This window comes from Crotalus tigris, unplaced genomic scaffold (genome assembly GCF_016545835.1).
Source record: "Crotalus tigris isolate CLP2741 ecotype Arizona unplaced genomic scaffold, ASM1654583v1 scf7180000018174.72280, whole genome shotgun sequence".
Taxonomy (NCBI): Eukaryota; Metazoa; Chordata; class Lepidosauria; order Squamata; family Viperidae; genus Crotalus; species Crotalus tigris.
Window position 1 is genome coordinate 21,927 of NW_024096866.1, and position 19,157 is coordinate 41,083.

Here is a 19,157-nt window from a genome sequence, read left to right on the forward strand (position 1 = left end):
GAATGGTCACTAAACAAATGGTTATATATCAAAGATTACTTGTACACCAAATAAGTATAAATTAGTAAAATACTGTCCGTTGTGCAGCTAAAACTGTCTATTTAACTCTGGGTTTAACTCCGGAAGCACTAACTAGGCCTGGAATCTTGCAAGTGCGGGATAATCCAGCAGCTCTGAAGTTCTATATCAAATTTCCATGGTCTGCCCTACAGATGTATGAGTCTGCAGCTGACTGGAAAGGTGGGAATTAAAAGTCTGGGAAAGATTCTGGCTTCTTGAAATTCAGCATTTTTCTTATGTATCTTTCAGCACTAATCAAACAACTTCACCTAGGGACATCCAGATATTTTACAATATTTAAAGACAGAAAATAGGTTTAATACTTGATTTAATGAATGAAAGAAGAAGCTCTTATTATTGAAGTATCAAAGTATTGAACAACACATTTCCAATAAAAACAAGAGTTTCTAATTTCCAGGGATTTGATAGCCAATAGAACATTATCCTCTTCAGGATGAATGCAAGGTATATGTATATTTTTATACCATATCAAGTTTGTCTGTATTGAGTCTTAAAAAACAAATTTGTAAAGGTTGGGAATTTTCTTTGAAGAGAGATGAGTAAAGAAAAAAATTGATCCAGGCCTCTTCAGGGCTGCCAGCAGTTTGATTCATCCCATTTTCTCAATGTAAATTCCTCTTACTACGTATTAGTTGAGGGATGATTCTTGCAACATCTATGTGTGGGTGTTGCATTAAACAGCTGCTAAATGTTGAACTAGTTTGTGACTGGATTGTGTTTTGTTCCCACCTTCCCTGTTAATTGGACATTTAAGGCATCTACAAGATTTGTGGTTGGAGAGGTACATACTTTACTAAGAATTTTTTTGTTTAATTCTAATACCTTTACTTCATGTTATAAAAATAAAAACCAAGACATGGTGAGGCTGCCAATTGCTTTTTTGTGCATTGGATACATTCTGTTAACTCTTGCAGGTAAGTTATTGGATTCTTTGGTTTTGGTGATGGATACTATGTGTAATATTGATATAATTCTAGTGTTTTTCTAAAACAAATTATTTTAGACTCAAGTTATATCAAAAGCCCACTTCTGTACTTCAGGGTTGATAGGAAACTGATGTACCAAGTCATATGTTAATTTATCTCAATAGCATATGACAATTGAACCTATGGCATGTGTTGATCACTGATCAATATTGAGCGAGACTTCAGATGTATGTATATGTTCAATTATATATAGGTGAAGCTGTGAATGAAAATCAGTAACACGAGTTATAAATTTTAAAAAGTGATCTGTCATTTGTTTCTAGTGTTTACACCATTACAGGACAATTTCTAATCTTCTAGTTCGAAGCAATTATTTAAAAAACTAGGAACTAGACAACTGCAGGTATAATTGGATGCTACTGATTTTTAAAATAGCTTTCACCTATATTTTAGATTTTTAGAATGAAAATTATCTTGGTTGCATAGACAATAAAGCTGTTCTAAAACAAAAGCCCTTCAATACTTAAAACTTTGCAACACTTTTGGTGGCAATGATCACAGTCTTGTTTCATATGAATACAATTTGCACTCATATTTTCCCCTGTAGAAATAAAAATCTCTAACCTGATGTTGGGATCATTTTATTTCCTTTTTGTACAAGTTTATTCAGGATAAGATTTTATGATGTTTTAACATGGCATGTCAGAGCATCTGCTAAATAGAAGATAAACTGAAATTATGAATATCTTTGAAATGAATTAAATCATCTTTGGAAACCTATATAGTACAGGCAATATTCATTTAGTTTTCACTGTAAACCTATCTACTGAAATATTCAAGCTGATACTGTATTTTACAATGCAAACAATCCCATCATGATATATTCATTATTTAAAATTATCAAGTTGATTCCCAAATTATAACAATACATTCATGTATAATTTACAAAATGATCTTAGTTTTTATTAGAACTTCGAAATAAAATCCAAGTTAATAGGCATAAACAAAAGTGCCAAAACAAATGTACCTTTCCAGATATTAAAGAACTTTAGTTCCCATAACTTTTACCTCAAGTAGGTGATCATGAGAGTTTTATTCAAATAATAACTTTTAACAGCTGTAGTATGTAGTATCTACATATTAATTGTAGCATCTTCTTCATTCACCAAAGCTACAGCTTTTCTACTAGCAATGATAGAAAAATAAATAATTCAAATCTGTCTTCTCTTGATTACAATTTGTAGTTATTTTTGTCAGACACGAATAACCAGGAATTCAAGCACTAAAAATTTATTACATGCTACCTATACATAAGAATCTGATCCACCAATGGTCAAGCCAAAATGGTGCTAAATAATGGTCAACGGAATTCACAGGGGGCTGGATGTAGTTTTTTTATGGGAGAGCAAAGATTCCAAACTGATGGAACTTGATTTCACTATTGGATCAGCCTGCTCATCTACAATTTTGTTAATGGAAGATATGACAAGTTTAGTAAATTATTAAAGACTCCAAAAAAGTCTCTGGATAAAAGGTAAACGCTTCTCAGTGCCCTCTGAATTTAAAAAGTGTTAACTTTGTGTAAATTTGTTGGTCTGTGACCATAATAAATATTGATAGATTGTATAAATTTGATTTCAGCATACAGCTTTGATTGGAAATCTGTCTGGTGTTTTTGATCAAATTCCTTTAACTACACAGTCTGAAACATATTTAATGACTAAGTTTAAATTACTAAAGGGTTTTGGAATTTCTTTCAACTTTTTTCTAAGTTTAAAGAAAAAAATATGGGAAAAGTATTGCAGCTGGTTCTCTTTATCTACAATGGATGAGAATGAGGAATGAGAATGTTAAAGAAAAGAAGATGGTTAATGTGAATTTGGTAAAAAGTAATCTGTGCAGCCAAATGAATCTAGATTCTTATTTCTAAATGTTTCAGCCTTTAAGCATAACACGCATTAAGTCAAGTATGTGGACTTTCTAGTTCCAAAATAATTGCATTGGGAGTTGCCTCTTTATGTAACTACAATTATGAATTTCACATGCAGAGACAGCTCTACATGCAGGCAGTGTGCTTTACAAGATGTATTCTTTGTTATACTTATTAATATAAAACATAATAAATGTTCCTTTTCTACACATGAGTCATACATCAAAAATACTTTTCATATTTGCTATATAGCTTGTATTTCCCACCCTCTATCGTTGATTCAGTCTTGACTGTAGAGATAATGCTAAAAGTATTCATTATCTCTCACAATAATACCTTAACGCAGGGTGTCAAACTGGTGGCACATGGGTCGGATGCATCATATACAGGCCACGCCCACCCTGGCTCCGCAAAGGCAAAAAAGTTGTGATATGTCACAATACATCATGTGATCAAGTTGACACCCGTGACTTTTAAAATGTTAATTATATTGTCATAAAATCACATTATTTCATTTTTATAGCTTCTATGCCATATTGATATGTTCACGACCCCTCCCCAAATCAGAATGAGGCATGACTCAGATAACATCATGCCGGTGTTATTAATAAATACTGTATGTTTAAGTATACACAGACATATTTCATTTGTGCCAAAGATTGCGCTAATAATTTCTAAATCTATTTAGAAATTTGATTTGCTTTCCCTCCAATTACACCAGTGGCCATTTATTCCTTCCACATTTCTATAATCTTTTTGAGTTTTGGTACCTGACAGCTTGATTGTTATTTTACTCCTGTTTTAATCCCACAGCTTTCTCTTAACTAAACCAATTTTTCACAGGGTCAGTGTTTTATAACAACTTTTTTTCATACTCATCATCAACTTTTTCTTCTTCCTCATTTCTTCCAGAGCCTATTATTTATTATTATTGTATTTGTCTCTCTCCATGCTGCAATTCTAGTCCATTACTGTTTTATAATAGGAAAGAACTGCACTGTTATTGGTGGTGTCCTATGCAGCAACTTTCCCCACAGTTATGAAGATTCAGTGACATTAGTTATTCATCTAACACTTTTTTCAAAGGTTCAATTCCAGATTATAGTGCTGCCCAACATTTTCTCAGTCCAGTAACCAATACTTTTTGCCTCTGCATTAGGTACAATTAAATAGGTCCCATTTTTGTCAATCCCATATTTTATGAGCTTTATTCACGCCATCTTGTGAGTGCTGTCACTTTGGTGCTGAATAAGCAGTCTAAATAGACCAATACATCATTCAACTAGCCAATAGGGGAACACTATATACATACATACATGCATGCATACATACATACATACATACATACATATCTCCAAACAGTATTTTCTTGGCCTATTTTAATCCTTGTCCTGCATTTGCTTTTGCAATAAGAAAACAATTTATTAAATAAGGACACTGGAGGAGGTAAAAAGGTAGCAAGTGTTTGGCAAATGGCAAAGAGTCAGACTGACTGGAAAAGAGGAGACAGTGGCAAAACACAATGGTGTCCTGACTTCAGTTTGGGGCAGAGGAACTTGGCAGAGGGAGTTGAAAAGAAGAGTAACTTTGACCCAATAGGATACCATCCATCCCCCAACTTCAGAAGTTTGCATTTTTTTTTTTTAGTGCAGCAGTTAACTGGCAAAGATGTTCATAGAACACTGGAGTCACACCTGACATGGTGGGGACATAGAAATAGGCCAGTCTCTGGTACAGTCTTTCTACATGTCCATAATATAACTGAAATCATTAGGCTGACAGATAACCATTGGAAATAGATATAATCTAGAATTTTAATGAGATTAAGGGATTCCCACAGAATCTTGAAAGCCTGCCAAAACCTCTCCTGACTTCAACTTATACTGTATTTAAGCCAGTTGAGAAATATTTCTTTGGAGTTTCTTTCACAAATCAGATTTTTTTTCCTTAATAGCTCTGCATACTCCTAACCTCAATAACACTGTTATTACAGAATACCATAATCTGGGTCCATTAATCATGTATATGACTTGTTACAAAAAATAAGAAATAATTCTTTTTGGAAAAACTATAGTGGATATTTGTTAGAGAACTTTAATTTCTCTAATTGGTGAAAAATAAATCAGAAGCTCTTACAGTTGACTGCATTTAGCTGATTCAAATAACTTTATATTTATATAAAAATATTTACAATACCATTCTTCTTTACAGCAACATAACTTAATGAAGATTTCTTACAGAGACAGACCAGAGATAAACCTTGAGACTGGAAATCCAGCTCCTAACTCAATACTCTTTTGCACAGACTCAGTAGCACTTTCTTCACATTGGCTGACTGAGTTACCACATGACTCTTCCTGCTCATGAATATTCCAACACTCCTCCCTTCATGACAGGAAGAGACATCAGACTTATTAACTTAATACATTTTCCATAGTGAACATTACCCAGTGGTTTAGTCATCATGTCTGCCAAATTATCCTCAGAAGAACAATGATGTAAACTAATCAATTTTCCTTTTACAGCTTCCCTGACATTACAATACTTAATGTCTACATGTTTACTTCTGTTCTTCACCCTGTCACCAGTTGCCATTTTTATACAGGCAGCATTGTCTTCAAATACCTTTACAGATTCTTTTACATTAATATTTAAATCTTGCAACAACTGTACGTACCATGTTACTTCAGAACACAATTCAGATAAAGCAATAAACTCTGCTTCCGCTGTTGAAATAGCAACAGTTGTTTGTTTTCTGGACTTCCATCCAATCAGAGTCCCTCCAAACAATATTATAATCCCAGAATTTGATTTCCTTGTGTTTATGTCATTTACATAGTCACTATTGACATAACACTTTAATTTCAATTCCTCAGTAATCTGTATTTGAAGACCCAAATTTATAGTTCCCTTTAAATATCTGAGAACCCTTTTTACACCCATCCAATGTAACTATGTAGGTGCAGCAGTAAAACGACTCAAAATGCTTACTGCGCAAGCTATGTCTGGTCTGGACCACTGTGATAGATATAACAAACTCCCTACTGCTGAGTGATATATCTCTTGATCACAAGTTTCACCTTTGTCCGCACTTAAACTATTATAAAAATCTGCACTCATGGGTGCAGTATTGCAATCTTTCATATTATATTTCTCTAATAACTTCTCAATTTTTCTCCTTTGACTGAGAATATAACCACCTTTTTCATTTTTCTGTATCCATACACCAAGATAACTTTTTTATTTCTCCCAAATTCTTTAATTCAAATTTCTTTCCTAATTTATCAGCAAATTCTTTGACTTGTGATGCATCCTTTGCGATGAAGCAAAGATCATCCACAAATGATAACAGTAGACAATTCCCTCCTTGTAACTGTCCAGTATATATACAGTTATCAGCTTTGCAACTTTTAAATCCAAGATCCTTTAAAGCAGTATCTAAACAGATATTCCAGTTTCTGGCTGACTGCTTCAGCCCATAAATAGCCTTGTTTAATTTATATACGATGTTAGGTTTTGCAATTTCATATCCTGGTGCTTGGATCATATAAATTTCTTCCTCTAACTCAGCATTGAGGAATGCAGTTGTGATATCAAAGTGCCAGATTTTATGCTTATATGCCGCTGCCAATGCCAGTGCTAATCTTATACTCTCACTTTTCACAGTTGGCGCAAATACTTCATCATAGTGCACATTCTTTAATTGTGAAAAACCTTGTGCCACTAACCTGGCCTTATACTGTATATCATTATTTGGCAATACCTTTTTCTTATATACCCATTTACAACCCACAGCTTTGGTTCCCTGTGGCAAAGTCACTGATTTAAATACTTCATGGTCTCCTATGGATTTCATCTCTTTATCCATGGCCTCCTTCCATTTTTCTTGTTCAGCTTGCCAACACTTCTTTATAACTTCTTGGCTCATACCACACATTACAAACCTTTACCTTGCTGGCAGAATACCTGTCAGGCGGAATTCCTTTATTACATCGCTCTGACCTACGAGGTATTAACTGCTCCTGTGTCTCAAGACTTTCTGGTTTCATGTCTTGTTCAGCCTCTCCTCCCTGAACATTGACATCTTCTATACTCATTTTTTCATCATTAGATGAATTATTGTCACTAAACAGATCACCGTCATTAAATGAGACATACCCAGAATTTGCATTAATTCTGTCCCAATTTTGTTCTGTTATTTCAAATTGTTGAAATAACAATTATTTTACTTCTATCGCTAAAGCAATACCCTTTTGACCCTGGCTCATAGCCCACAAACCTGAGCTTTCTTGCCTTTTGCTGTCCCTTTCTTCTGATTGCTTTCGGAATATGTACCCATGCAGTACTTCCAAAAATTCTCAAATGTGCCAGTGATGGCTTTCTCCCATATAGAATGACATATGGAGTATTATTAATGGAGGAACTCCACAGCCTGTTAACTATATAATTGGCAGTCAATATGGCTTCTCCCCAATATGAACTGCTCATACCAGAATCCTCTAATAATGAATCTTTCATTGTTTGCAAAACACCATTCCTTCTTTCAGCTCCACCATTCTCTGCTGCTGTGTAAGGATTTGTACGTCTGTGTCTTATCCCCAACTGCCCCAACCATTGTTGGAATTTAGTTGACATAAATTCAGTACCTCTGTCAGTTTGCAATTGACACACTTGTTGTCTGTACCTTCTCTCTACAAACTTACCCACTGTTTGAATTGTTGTAGCACCTCTGTCTTATCTCTAAGCAAGTAGCAAAACGAATACCTGCTATAATCATCAACAATTACCAGTGCATATTTTCCTCCTCCCAAACTGGATTGCATAGGTCCCACCAGATCTGCATGGACCAGCTCTAGAACTCTTTTTGTTTGTCTTGTGCTATATTTATTAACTGGGAATGCCTTTGACTTTGATGCTTTGCATATTGCACAGTCCAAATATGTTTTGCATCCCTTCAAATTTAACCCTTCTGCAAAATCTTGCATTTGCTGCAAAACTTTAAAGCTTGCATGGCCAAGTCTTCTATGCAGAAGATGAACACATGAATCATGCTCTGCAGCATTCTTAAATATATGGGAACATTGAACCCTTTTCCCTGCAATACATATAGATTATCTTCCTTTATGCCTTCTGCACAAATATTCCCATTCCTTTTGATGAGACACTTCCCATTTATAAAAATGATCTCAAAACCTTGTTTATCTAAATTAGACACACTTAACAAATTATGTTCCATCTCAGGTACACAAAGCACATTGGTAAACTTTGATTCCAAATATGGAATTTTTACATCGCCTTTTCCAATGACTTTTGCTTTCTGGCCATTTGCCAAAGCCACAGCTTCTTGTGCTACTGGAACAAACCTGCAACATAATTTAGAGTCATTAACAATTGTTTGACTTGCCCCACTATCAATTAGCCACTTGTCTCTGTTGTTGCTATTGCAAACTCTTGCAACACCAAAATGTTCCTTTTGCAAAGCAGTCCTTTTTCTTTGCACAAATGTCTTTTTCTGCAAATTGTAGCAAGTCTTTTCCCGCTGAGCAGCTCTCTGCTTGCAAAATCTCTCCTGTGTTGCAATTTGGTCCGGGTTTGATCTGCTTGTTTCTTCTCCTCTGGAGACTTGCAGTCTGGACCCCCTCCTCAGGAATTTCTCCTCCTCGTGGCTGCTTCTAAAATGGCATTTTTCTTCTTCATTAAGCAAACATGCCTTTAAAGCTTCAAAATTTAAGTCTTGGAGCTTCCGGTACGAGGCGACGGCGATGGCGGCTATCTTTTAGCCGTCCAGCTGGGGAAGTGTCAGAGCCGCGGAGCACAGCGCGCATCAGCTGGCCCGCGGCTCGGAATTCCCTTCCCGGGCAAAGGGAAGGGACAGAGAACGCAGGAATAGAGGTAGAACCCCTAAACCCCCTCTGGATTTATTTCTAGAGGGGGTGAAAGGAGTGTTCCCTCGGAGCTCCTGCTGATCTCCGCCTCCCAGCTGTTTTTGCTTCCTAGGAAGCAAAAGAAACCGCCGCTTCTATCTCCGTGTTTATAGTATTTTGGTGAGTAATTTTTAAACGGACGGAGCAGTTTAAAGGATTTTTGTTATATACTTTAGGTGTTTATTTTTTTTATTATTTGATTTTTACTATTTTTCCTCCTTTTCTTTGTTATATTAGTGAAAGGATTTAAGATGGCGTTTTGAAAGTGTCGGAGTTTTTTTTTCCTTTCCCTTTTGTTTTACTTTCCCTTTTTAAGGACTGGCTTTTGCTTTTGCTTTTGGCTTAGAATTTTTTCTTTTGAATTGTTTGCTCTTTTATCTTTTATTCTTTGGATTTTCTCTGGATTTTCAAGGACTATAGTTTGTCTCTTTTTAAATTCTTTTTCTTTTTCTTTCCTCCTCCCTTCTTGTGTGGAGGGGAAAGGGAAGTGAGAACTGCGCTTTTTAAAATGGCTTCAAAGAGACAGCAGCCTGCTTCAATACCTAAGGTTGTTTCTTCTCCTATAACTTCCACTGCACAATTACAACAACAATCTAAACATGTACCACCGGCTCAGCCACCACCCTCCCCCCCTCTGCCTGGACTTTCAGCACAAGAGGTCAGAGGCATAATGGGAGAGATTGTAGTTCAAATGAGAGAGGAAATGAAGCAATTTGCCTCACAGATTAAATCAGAAATTAAATCTGATCTTAAAGAAGAGATAACGGGGATAAAGACTAAATTGCAAGAAAATAATAATGATTTACGACAAGATATACTTGCAGCAGTTTCAGGCTTGGCTACTGTGGTGGTTAAGCTCGATGCAAGGCTTGAGGAAGTGGAAAACAAAGTTGATTCCTTTGATGATAAAATTCAAGATGTGGAAAGGAAGGTGGAGTCCTCACAAGAAGATATTTTGATGTTTCAGTACAGACAGATGGAGTATGCCCTGAGGATTAGAGGCCTCAAGGAAGATATGAATCAAGATTTGGTGGAGGTGGTCCTTACTGATCTGGCAGTGGCCTTGGATATGGATAAAGGAGAATTACATAGAGAAGTGGAAAAAATTTATAGACTTAACTCCTGGATTGCTAAGCAGAAGAATTTGCCTAGAGATGTGGTGATTTATTTTACAAAGAAGTCCCTGCGGAATGAGATTATACAAGCCTTTTACAATAAAAGATCTCAGATTGCTGCCCAAGATGTTATCATTCTAAAGGAAATCCCATCCAAAATTTTAAGAAGCAGGAAAGACTTCGCTTTTTTAACCAATGAGCTCAAAGCTAGATTGATGCCATTTAGATGGGAAATTCCGATGGGTATTGTTTTGAGCCATGCGGGGACACGTTATAGATTGAATACAGTTGACAAAGCTAGAGAGTTTTATACTTCGGTCCTGGGTGCAGGCTCAACTCTATCTGGTCAGAAATCTCCGAGTGGCAAGGAAGTCGAGCAGCAATCTGAGGCATTAGGTTTGGTTTCCGCTGAGATGATACAAGCTGAAAGGCAACGCCAGATGGAGGTTAAAGAGCAGAGGATGACTCGTGCAGCTTATAAGCGTAAAGAGAAGGAGCAACGTAAAAAAGAGCCTAAAGAGAATTCTTCTGGAAGTGCATCATCGCCGGTGGGAGGAGCAAGACCCAAGAGTTATGCAACACATGCAGCTCTTTCAGATCTTGATGGTGTCTTCTCCAGGCTGCGTGCCAAGGGAGATGGCAAAGTTTTTGACCTGGAATGTTAATGGATTGAATTCTCCTCAGAAACGGAAAAAAATCTTTTATTATTTGAAGCAACATACCAATGATGTTATTTGTTTACAGGAAACTCATATTTTACTTAAAGATCAGAAATATTTAGTTAATGCTCGTTTGGGATCTCATTTTATATCTTCTGCTCCTGGGAAGAAAGGGGGAGTTGTTATATATGTTAAACAAAACCTACCAGCTTGTCTGGTAGAATCAGATCCCCAGGGGAGATATGTGATGATTGAACTTGGTATATATGGTAAGAAAGTACTTATAGTGGGACTTTATGCTCCAAATCAACAACAGGAACAATTTTATAAGCAGTTACATCAAAAAATAACATTGCTTGACTATAGATCAGTGGTATTAATGGGTGATTGGAATGGCGTCTTAGATATACAAAGGGACAAGAAAGGTTCCTCTCCTTTTTTTAAACAAGCAAGGTTACCTAAAGTTTTTTTTGATATGAAGGAAGACTGGGAATTAAGGGATTATTGGCGGGAATGTAATCAAGAGGAGAGAGATTTCACTTTTTTTTCTGATAGACACCAATCTTTTTCAAGAATTGACTTTTTTTTGATTACTACGGATTTGTATAATAAAGTAAAGAATGTAAAGATTTTTCCTAGATCACTGACGGATCATAGCCCAGTTTGGATGGAGCTGACTCAAGAGAAAGAGGAAAGGAGATCCTGGAGAGTTAATGAAAATTTGTTCAGACAAGAGAAGAATGTTCAAAAGTTAAAGGAGTGTTTAAAGGACTATTTTGCTTTGAACATGTATAAGGGGACTTCAATGTCAATGGTATGGGATGCAGGTAAAGCATTTATGCGTGGTGTTTTGATAAAAATGAATAATTGTCATAAGCGGAAGCAGATGCAGAAACGTAGAGAACTTGAAGATGAAATTAAATCAAAAGAAATGGCCTTGAGTTTAAATCCTTCTGATGAAAGTATTAAAGAATCTGTAAAGTTACTAAGGTCACAATTTAATATGTTGATAGCAGATCAAGCGGCAACCAATTTATTGTTTATGAAACAAAATACATTTTGTAATGCTAATAAGCCTGGGAGATGGTTGGCTTATCAATTAAGAAAGAAACAGAGACAGAGAATAATAGAGAAAATAAATTACAAGGGTAAATTAGTTTCTCAGAAGGAATTGATTAAAAAATCTTTTTTGGATTATTATCAAAAGTTATACAAATCTACTAATGTGCAACTGCTAGATATAAATAAATATCTAGCTGAGGCAAGTTTTCCTAAACTGACTGAGGATCAGAAACATGAAATTAATGGTTTAATTACTAAGGAGGAAATTGCCTCAGCAATTCAACAATTGAAACTAGGGAAAGCACCGGGTACGGATGGGTTAACAGCTGTTTATTATAAAGCTTTAATGGAGGAGATGATCCAACCATTAAATGATCTTTTTAATGGTATCTTACAGGGTTTAGAGATTCCTCCTTCATGGCGTAGTGCTTTTATATCATTGATTCCAAAGGAGGATCAAGATCTTACTTTACCAAAAAAATTATAGGCCTATATCTCTTTTAAACGTGGATTATAAGATATTTGTAAAAATTTTGGTAAATAGGCTTATGAGGGTGGTGCATCATCTTGTGCATAAAGATCAATCAGGGTTTATAACAGGAAGGTATATGAAAAATAATGTTAGACAAATTATTAATCTATTAGAATATTTAGACAAGAACAACCAAGTTCCTGCAGGGCTCATATTTTTAGATGCTGAAAAAGCATTTGATCAATTGAATTGGCATTTTATGCTAAGAGTAATGGAAGAAATGAATTTTGGCGAAAAGATATTACAAGCTCTTACGGTAATATATCAAAAACAAATGGCACAACTTATTGTTAATGGAGGTTTGTCGGAGGTTTTTACAATAGAGAAAGGTACTAGACAGGGGTGTCCTTTATCGCCATTGTTGTTTGTTTTAACACTGGAAATATTATTGATCAAAATTCGAGAATCTCAGGAAATTAAAGGAATAGAAGTTAACAAAAAAGAATATAAGTTGAGAGCTTTTGCGGATGACTTGGTTGTTACTTTGTCGCAACCTGATTATTCTGCAGTAAACTTATTACAGTTGATTCACCATTATGGTTTGGTTTCGGGTTTCAAGATTAATGTAAATAAGACTAAAATCTTACCTAAAAATATGTCTAGTCAGGAGAAGCAGATTTTGGCTAACTTGACGGGTTTTGAGATTGTTAATAAGGTAAAATATTTGGGGGTGATGTTGTCTGTTTCTAATGTAAAATTATTTAAAAATAATTATGAAAGGTTGTGGGTCAGGGTACAGAAGGACTTGAAGAATTGGGAGAAGTTGCAATTATCCCTCATGGGAAGAATTGCAGTGATAAAAATGAATATTCTACCCAAGTTTCTTTTTTTGTTTCAAATGTTACCGATTTTGAAAAATGAGATTAATTTAAGTGAGTGGCAGAAGGGTCTTAATAAATTTATTTGGGCAGGGAAAAAGCCAAGGGTTAAGTTTAAAATTATGCAAGACTTCCGTGAGAGGGGTGGACTTAAGGTACCAAATTTGAAATTATATTACGATGCGGTGGTCTTAACACTAATCAGTGATTGGGTAAATTTGACAAATCCTGAGATACTTCATTTAGAGGGATGGGATTTACTTTATGGGTGGCATGCCTATTTAATATTTAATAAAAAAATGGACTGGGTCTTTAAATCTCATATTTTAAGAATTTCTTTACTTAGGATTTGGAGAAAATATTATAAAAGTGATTTTAAAGTTCCATTATGGGCTATACCTTGGCATGCGATAGAAGGAATAAAAAGAGGAGTAAAAATGGACATGGTGTCTTATAGTCAGTTACTTAGATGGGATGGGCAAAACTGGCAGTTAAGAATACGGGAAGATTTAGCGCAAGAAAATATTATTTATTCCTGGTTTCAATATAGGCAACTAGTAGATAAATGGAAGGTGGATTGTAAATTGGGTTTTCTTAGAGAAGATGGAAATCTTATTAAGCAAGTTAAGGATCAAAGACAAACCCATATCAAGAGAATTTATGGGGTATTAGTTGAAATGGACTCAGAAACGGAATTAATTAAAGATTGTATGATTAGATGGGCGCAGAATTTTGGTGTCCCAGTCTCATTGGACATTTGGGAAACCATTTGGGTGAGAAATGTCAAATTTACACAAGCACAGAACCTTAGGGAGAATTTTTATAAAATGTTTTATAGATGGCACCTTGATCCACAAAAAATGTCTCTTATGTACCCTGACGTGCAACCCAAATGTTGGAGATGTGGTTATAAGGATGCTTCCTATTATCATATTTGGTGGTCATGCAGAGAGATAAAAGCATTTTGGATCAAAATATGGTGGAATATCCAGAGAATTTTTAGAAGGAGGGTAAAATTTACTCCGCAATTATTTTTGTTAGGTATTGTTACAGATTGTGATACAAAGGAGGTTGTATTGATGTTAAATTTGATTACAGCCGCTAGGCTGTTAGTAGGACAATATTGGAAGAAGGAATCTTTGCCTACATTGCAGGAATGGTTTCTTAAAGTAGCTTATCTGGCGGAAATGGCAAAGATTTCGGCTTTCTTAAAGCAACAAACGCAAGAGAAGTTCCTTGCTGTTTGGGACAAATGGATAAAATTTATACAATTTAGATTGGGTATACAAAAATATCACATAGCTTTTTTATAAGTTTTATTTTTATATATATATATAGATATTTTTATATATATATATATAAATATAAATTTTTTAATTTAATTTTTTATTTTTATTTCTTAATTTTTAATTAAGCCTATATTCTGCTCTGGGAAGCTCAGGGGGGGGGAAGGGAGGGTTTTTGTGAGGGGTGGGGGATGGGTTTTTTTTTTTAATATATGTAATGTTTAGTTTCTTTTTTGTATATGTTGTCTTTTGTTTTGTATTGTTTTTGTTTTTTTGTAAAATTTATAAAACTTTCAATAAAAAAAAAATAATTATAGAAACACTAAAATTTAAGTCTTGCTCTTCTTTGCACTCAAATATTGCAGAAACTGTGTCCCAGGTTTTATCTAAACTGTTCAACACCAATAAAACCTTCTGGGACTCAGGGAATTTAATCCCACGTTGTTCTAAGTCCAAAAATAAACTTTGCATTTTATTTAAATGCTGTTCCACAGATTCACCTGGTTGCAAACAGGCTCTGTAAAGTTTTCTTGACAATTGCACTATGTTGCAAGCAGAAACATTCACGTGCACAGCTCTCAATTTCAACCATATTTCCTTTGCAGGCTTTAAATTTGCAACATTTAGAAATTGTGCATCATCTAAATTCAAGATGAGATAAGCCATAGCTTGATCATGGCTTTTCTGATCTGCAGCTGAAAATACTTGTGGTGGATTTTCAACAATATACCACAGCTCTTTAGCTTTCAGCAAACATTCCATTTTTGCAGCCCACACAATGTAATTCTTCTGGCCCAAACGAGGCACACAGCTTTCCTTAAATTCCATTGCAGACATTCTGCTAATTCTGCCTTGTTCTTATACTTTCTAAACACAGGCAATTTCTTCCAGCTTTAAATTACAATGCAGTCCTTAGTAAGTTCTGGGCCCATAACCTATTAGAGAATTTTAATTTCTCTAATTGGTGAAAAATAAATCAGAAGCTCTTACAGTTGACTGCATTTAGCTGATTCAAATAACTTTATATTTATATAAAAATATTTACAATACCATTCTTCTTTACAGCAACATAGCTTAATGAAGATTTCTTACAGAGACAGACCAGAGATAAACCTTGAGACTGGAAATCCAGCTCCTAACTCAATACTCTTTTGCACAGACTTAGTAGCACTTTCTTCACATCGGCTGACTGAGTTACTACATGACTCTTCCTGTTCATGAATATTCCAACAATATTTTCTCGCCAGCATCCATAATCAGAAAGTCTCTCTCTCTCCCTCTCTCTCTCTCTCTCTCTCTCTCTCTGCTTAGCAAAAGTGAATTTGCAGTGAATTTCAGCTGCTTATTTCAGATGTCTCAAATGTATTCTACATGATATACAGTATCTGTTCAATATTCATATAACTGAGTTGTTGGTTATTGAAAGCTCACTGAATGTGTTGTGAATTTATCTGCTATTGATCAAAAATCTTTTGGACATGAGATTTTAAGACTAGATTTTAAGATGGGCAAAAAAGGAACAGGATCCATCATAAAATATATTCAGGAACTGAGTAAACAATACATTTGCATTGTTCCTAGGATGCCGTCTCACTATGAGATATTACCATATATCATATGGTATACCATATATATACCATACAATATGGCAATATTTTTACAGGCCAGCCTAAACACAATGTTTGTGTTTCTTTTGATAGACAATGGCGATTTTGACTTAAAAGATGCTCTTGACCCAAGTAAGTATATTAGAAAATAAAAAATTCTTACTGAAAAGTCAAATGTTTTCATTAAACTGAATTTTGTTTCAGCTTATGTCAAAGGTAGGTAACATTATTCTCATGGCAACCAACAGATAGATACTTCTTTTCATGCCCACTAGACTTCCTGCATCACTTGATTTTTAAATGATTTTTTAATTTTTTTTAAAAAATGAATGGGATGTGACATGCTACAAATCCAACCCTTAGTGTTTAACATCCTAATAATTTTCAATACTGGTTCTCCACATGTGCGTCCCATAAGGATTCTTAGAAAATTAAAATGATGGATGACTACAACTAGACCTTTGTTTAAACAACGTATTCCCACCAAATCAGATATAGTAAATGGTATATACCATTAATGTGTCACAAAATTTTAAACGTGGCTGTGCATGCTGCCCTGAACAGCGAGTAATGCACTAATGCAGCCTCATAAGATTGTAAACTTTTAACATTATTATGTGATTTTAGCAATATTTATATACATTAACTTGGTTAAAGACCAGTGGAACAGCTTGCCTTCAGAAATCGTGGGAGCACCATCACTGGAGCTTTTTAAGAAGAGACTAGACCAGGGATCTCCAAACTTGGCCTTTTTATGACTTGTGGACTTCAACTCCCAGAATTCCTCAGTCAATGTGCCTGGCTGAGGAATTCTGGGAGTTCAGTCCACAAGTCATAAAAGAGCCAAGTTTGAAGACCCTGGACTAGACAGTCACTTATCTAAAATAGTATAAGTTTTCCTACTTGAGTACGGGGCTGGACTAGAAGACCTTGAAGGTCCCTTCCAGATTTCCTATTCTATTCTATTCTATTCTATTCTATTCTATTCTATTCTATTCTATTCTATTCTATTCTAATGTTTTTCAAATTTGGCAACTTTAAGCTATGTGGACTTCAGCTGCCAGAAGCCAGCTGCGGAATTCTGGGATTTGAAGTCCACACATTGTAAAATTGCCAAGTTTAGAAAACAGTGATCTAGCCTAAAGCTCTGCTTTTTCTTAGTGTGTTACCACATATGTACAGGCAAAAATGAACTATGGCTGACCCTATTTAAAATTTCAAGATCAGCCAATGTAAGCTGTACACACTTGCTTCCAAAGAATATAAATACATACCTCTTTATTAAAATATTATTTATTTATTCACGTTGTTGTTGTTATTATATTATTATTATTATTATTATTATTATTATTATTATTATTATTGATGGTGATGATGATGATGTTGGAAGTGACCTTGGAGGTCATCTAGTCCAGCCCCCTGCTCAGGCAGGAAACCCTATACCATTTCAGACAAATGGCTGTCCAATCTCTTCTTAAAGACTTCCAGTGTTGGAGCATTCACAGCTTCTGGAGGCACGTTGTTCCATTGATTAATTATTCTAACTGTCAGGAAGTTTCTCCTTAGTTCTAGGATGCTTCTCTCTTTGGTTAGTTTGCATACATTGCTTTTTGTCTTGCCTTCAGGTGCTTTGGAGAATACCTTGACTCCCTCTTCTTTGTGGCAACCCCTGAGATATTGGAAGACTGCTATCATGTCCCCCCCACTTGTCCTTCTCTTCATTAAACTAGACATACCCAATTCCAGCAACTGTTCCTTGTATGTTTTAGCTTCCAGTCCCCTAACCATCTTTGTTGCTCTTCTCTGTACTCTTTCTAGAGTCTTAACATCTTTTTTACATCGTGGTGACCAAAACTGGATGCAGTATTCCAAGTGTTCCCTTACCAAGGCATTGTAAAGTGGTATTAACACTTCACGTGATCTTGATTCTATCCCTCTATTAATGCAGCCTAGCACTGTGTTGGTTTTTTGGGCAGCTGCAGCACACTGCTGGCTTATATTTAAGTGATTGTCCACTAGGACTCTGAGATCCCCCTCACAGTTACTACTATTGAGCAAAGTACCTCCTAAGCTATACCTGTGCATTTGGTTTTTCTTGCCTAAATGTAGAACCTTACCTTTTTCACCATTGAATTTCATTTTGTTAGATCGTGCCCAATGTTCAAGTCTGTCAAGATCCTTCTGTATCTTACGCCTGTCTTCGGGAGTTCCCCATCTATCTATCCCCATATATTCATATGCATCTAATTAGAGTGTTAGCATATTTCATAACATTTTTTACTAAGCAATATTGCATACAATATATTAATTTAGAAATAATTATCAAATAAAAAAAAATATTCGTCCAGGCAATCTTAGAGGTAAAGTATTTGTGGAACTGAATATATCTTGAAGCTAAATTCCATTTGGTTGAACTTTGAGATATTCAGTATTTGTTTCTTGTCATTTTTTTAAATTGAGTCCTGAAAATTGCATCTCTTTGAAAGGAACTTTTTTCACAGGAAAATTATATAAATATTTTTAAAAACTTTATTTTTAAAAACTTTACCCAAGAGAGCAAAAGGGAACTGGCTTGATTTTCAGTCATTTTTAAGAATACTATTGATAAGTTTGTAAAGAATATTGGAAGCTTAAAATACCTCTTTTATTTTTGTTCCTCCTGAAAATAATGAATATAAATAGTATATTAATAGCAATTAGTAGACATGTGATATTGGGAATTAGGGGACCTTAAAAATGAAGAGTTCATTTGCTCAGCTTGTGCTAATTCTGAGGGTTTATAAAGAGAGGAGAAGATTGTGTTGTCAACATCACAATGAGTTTTAGAAATGACAACTAGCCTCCTTTTTGATAATCTTAATAATACAGTAATGTTCATTTACTTTGCTTAGATGATAAGAAGCCTTCTGAAGCAACCAAAAAGCCACCAGGGGGTAAGTATTAAATTGCAGCTGCTCAAATAAATACTACAGTGCTAAAGCTTTCTTTGTGCCAGATCTAAACTATAACTGAAATGTTCTCAATACTCTTTAAGGAGCTTTTCCTAATACTGTATACTGCTGGTTTGGACATTGTAACCTTTTTTGGAGTGGTTTTGTTTTTTTCCAGAGAGCAACTCCTGCTTAATTCTTAAAGATGAATGCCATTTTTTTTCCTGTCCCTTTCCATCAATTGCCCATTCCTAATGGTTATTGTAAAGAAAGATAAAAACAATCTT

General features: G+C 35.1%; 1 protein-coding gene across 2 annotated transcripts in view; it reads left to right on the forward strand.

Moving 5' to 3' along the window:
• The first annotated feature begins 497 nt into the window (after positions 1 to 497).
• LOC120310416 (glycoprotein Xg-like) overlaps positions 498 to 19,157 on the forward strand; it is a 33,842-nt gene continuing 15,182 nt past the window's right edge. The window contains exons 1-3 of one of the 2 annotated variants that reach the window (XM_039348797.1): positions 498 to 995; positions 16,034 to 16,072; positions 18,832 to 18,873. In XM_039348797.1, the coding sequence (XP_039204731.1) occupies positions 938 to 995; positions 16,034 to 16,072; positions 18,832 to 18,873 (139 nt within the window). In that variant the 5' untranslated portion in view covers positions 498 to 937. The remainder of the gene's footprint in view (positions 996 to 16,033; positions 16,073 to 18,831; positions 18,874 to 19,157) is intronic. The other variant, XM_039348798.1, reaches the window with a different exon arrangement.